General features: G+C 40.5%; 1 protein-coding gene across 1 annotated transcript; it reads right to left on the bottom strand.

Moving 5' to 3' along the window:
- Positions 1 to 1,632: 1,632 nt before the first annotated feature.
- Positions 1,633 to 2,073, bottom strand: LOC149175479 (secreted RxLR effector protein 78-like). The gene has a single exon (XM_089421145.1). The coding sequence runs from the start codon at positions 2,071 to 2,073 to the stop codon at positions 1,633 to 1,635; it is 441 nt and encodes a 146-aa protein (XP_089277271.1).
- Positions 2,074 to 2,399: the final 326 nt, after the last annotated feature.

Below are 2,399 nucleotides of genomic sequence, written 5' to 3'. Positions count from 1 at the left end.
ACTATGCTCTAAAAAAAACATGTGCGTTCTGCATCACCCCTTTTCAAAATCAGGTCACTTTTTTGCTATCTCTACGAAACAGGTAACAGTATCAGTTCCCGTTTCAAAGTTTACATAGTTCATTTCTGATAGCTCCGTCGTAACCAACATTCCCTGTGTTCCCTTTTGAAGCTCCATCAATGTTTAGTTTCAAAAAGCCATGAGGGGGAGGTTGCTAGAAGGCTTTGTTTTTTGTTCTTTGTCTTTCTTTCTTATTGGTATTCGTTGTATCATAAGCTTGAAGACCCAGCTGTTGAATGATGAGGATGTCTCTTGGAACAGGGGGTTTCCCGGGAGGTTGCTTCATAAAGACTTTAACTGTTTCTTTGAGCTGATTAAGAATCTGAATCACAATACCTTGAGTTGAGATGGATTTATTTTTGAAGATTCTATTGTTGTGTTCTTTCCACACATCCCAAATCAAGAAGCCTGGGATCAATGTCCAAGCCACACTGACTGTTTCATTTTCCGAGAAATCTTTCCTCCAATTCTTTAAAGTTTTTGTGATGTCATTTTCCTTTCTGTCTGTTTGGTTGAAGATAGAGGCTACCCAGAGGAGGTGAACTCACATAAGCTGAGAAGGTGATCCATTTTCTCATCCTGAATACCACATAAGTGACACTTAGAAGGCCCTACAAAACCTCTTTTTTCTAAGATTTTCCTAGGTTAGAATTTTTTGTGTAGAACTAGCAATATGAACATTTTGATTTTCATCCAGTGAGGATTGCTCCAAATGTTTCCCCAAGTCTTGTCAGCATTTGAATATTCAAATCCTGTGATTATTCTTTTGGCTTCTTTGAGGTTGAAATTACCTTCATTATTTCTACCCCATCTAAGAATATCATCCGAAGTTGAGGTCAAAATCTGTCTCTTTTCTAGGATCCCTTCCAGAATTTTTGCTTAGGTTCTCAAAGGGGTTTCTGCACTGTAAGATGGTTATCTCCATAATCTCCATTTCCTTTCCCCTGTAGACTAATCCCAAAAATCACTTACCCTCTTGAGCCCCTTATTAAGGGTTTCATTTTTTAATGATATCTAGACTGTCTCTGCTTAGATTCTGTTCCTGCTACCAATTGTCCTCCCAGAACCAGGCTAGGTTTCCATTTTTAATCTCCCAGAAGCTGTGATTCTGAATTAAAGTTCTATTCTCCCATGCCTTGTTCCAAATATGAGAACCCCTGATGTGCCCTAACATATGAAAGTGCTCCTTTTCCTACCAATTTGTTGCATACTTTTGTTTCCATAACTTGGCCCAAGGATTGTTGGACTCTTTTAGCCATCTCCGCCAAAGTTTGGCCCCCAACACCTTGCTTAGGGTGTCAGGGTCATGGAGTCCTAAACCACCATGGGTTTTGGGTTTACAGAGTTTGTCCCATGCTACCAGGGCCCATTTCTTCTTATCTTCCCGTTTACCCCAAAGGAAGTTTCTTTGAATGTTCCTGATCTGCTGTAAAACTCCTTTAGGGACTGGAAGTGCAGAGAACATGAAGATTGGAATGGTTTGAAGTACTGCCTTTGTAAGAACTATTTGTCCCGCTAAATTTAAGGATCTGTGAGTCCAGTTATTGACCTTGTCCTTAAGCTTATTTGTAACTACCTCCCAAACTCTGTGCCAGCAACAAGGGCGAAGTCATTCAGGATTTGCTTAAAGGATTTGGCTTCCTTGATAGTGGGTGTGCCTTGCAGCATTGTGTCATCCACAAATTTTTGATGCGTCATTGCCTCCCCATTCTGAGTCAATTTTAGCCCCTTGATTCTTCCTTCCTCCTTGGCTGCATTGATCGTTCTACCCAATCCTTCTATCATGAGAATGAAAAGTAATGGGGAGAGAGGATCTCCTTGTCTAAGGCCTTGTGAAGGCCTGAAAGTGTTGGAAGGTGAGCTGTTAAGAAGGATAGAGCAGCTTGATGAGGTGACCAGTGCCATGACCCATTTTATCCAGTTGAAATCAAAGCCATAAGCTTTAAGGATTTCCTTTATGTATTGCCAGCTAAGTTTGTCATAGTCCTTCGCTATATCCAGTTGTATTATCATACCTACGTGCTTATAGGTCTTTAGGGAGTGGACCACTTCATGCACTTGGATGATGTTGTTGAGGATTTGTCTTCCCTCCACATACCCAGTCTAATCCTCTGAAACTAGCGATGGTAAAAGAGGTTTGAGTCTATTAGCGATAACTTTGGAGATGATTTTGTACACCATGTTGCAAAGAGCTATTGGTCTAAATTTATCTGGAGTCATTGCCTTTTCCTGTTTAGGGATTAAAGCTATAAAAGATTCATTAAGTGCTCTGAGAACTTTTCTTGATGTTCTCGAGTCCTCTACCACATCAAGAATGTTGTGTTTGACTATTTCCCAGC

This window comes from Pinus tabuliformis, chromosome 4_1 (assembly GCF_031772625.1).
Source record: "Pinus tabuliformis cultivar Carrire ecotype Pingquan chromosome 4_1, CPIR1, whole genome shotgun sequence".
Classification (NCBI taxonomy): domain Eukaryota; kingdom Viridiplantae; phylum Streptophyta; class Pinopsida; order Pinales; family Pinaceae; genus Pinus; species Pinus tabuliformis.
Note: the sequence above shows the minus strand (reverse complement) of the source record. Positions and strands in the feature narration are given on the sequence as shown.

Excerpts from the sequence above, each read along its gene's own strand:
- LOC149175479 (XM_089421145.1), bottom strand. The coding sequence starts at position 2,073 with ATGATAATACAACTGGATATAGCGAAGGACTATGACAAACTTAGCTGG.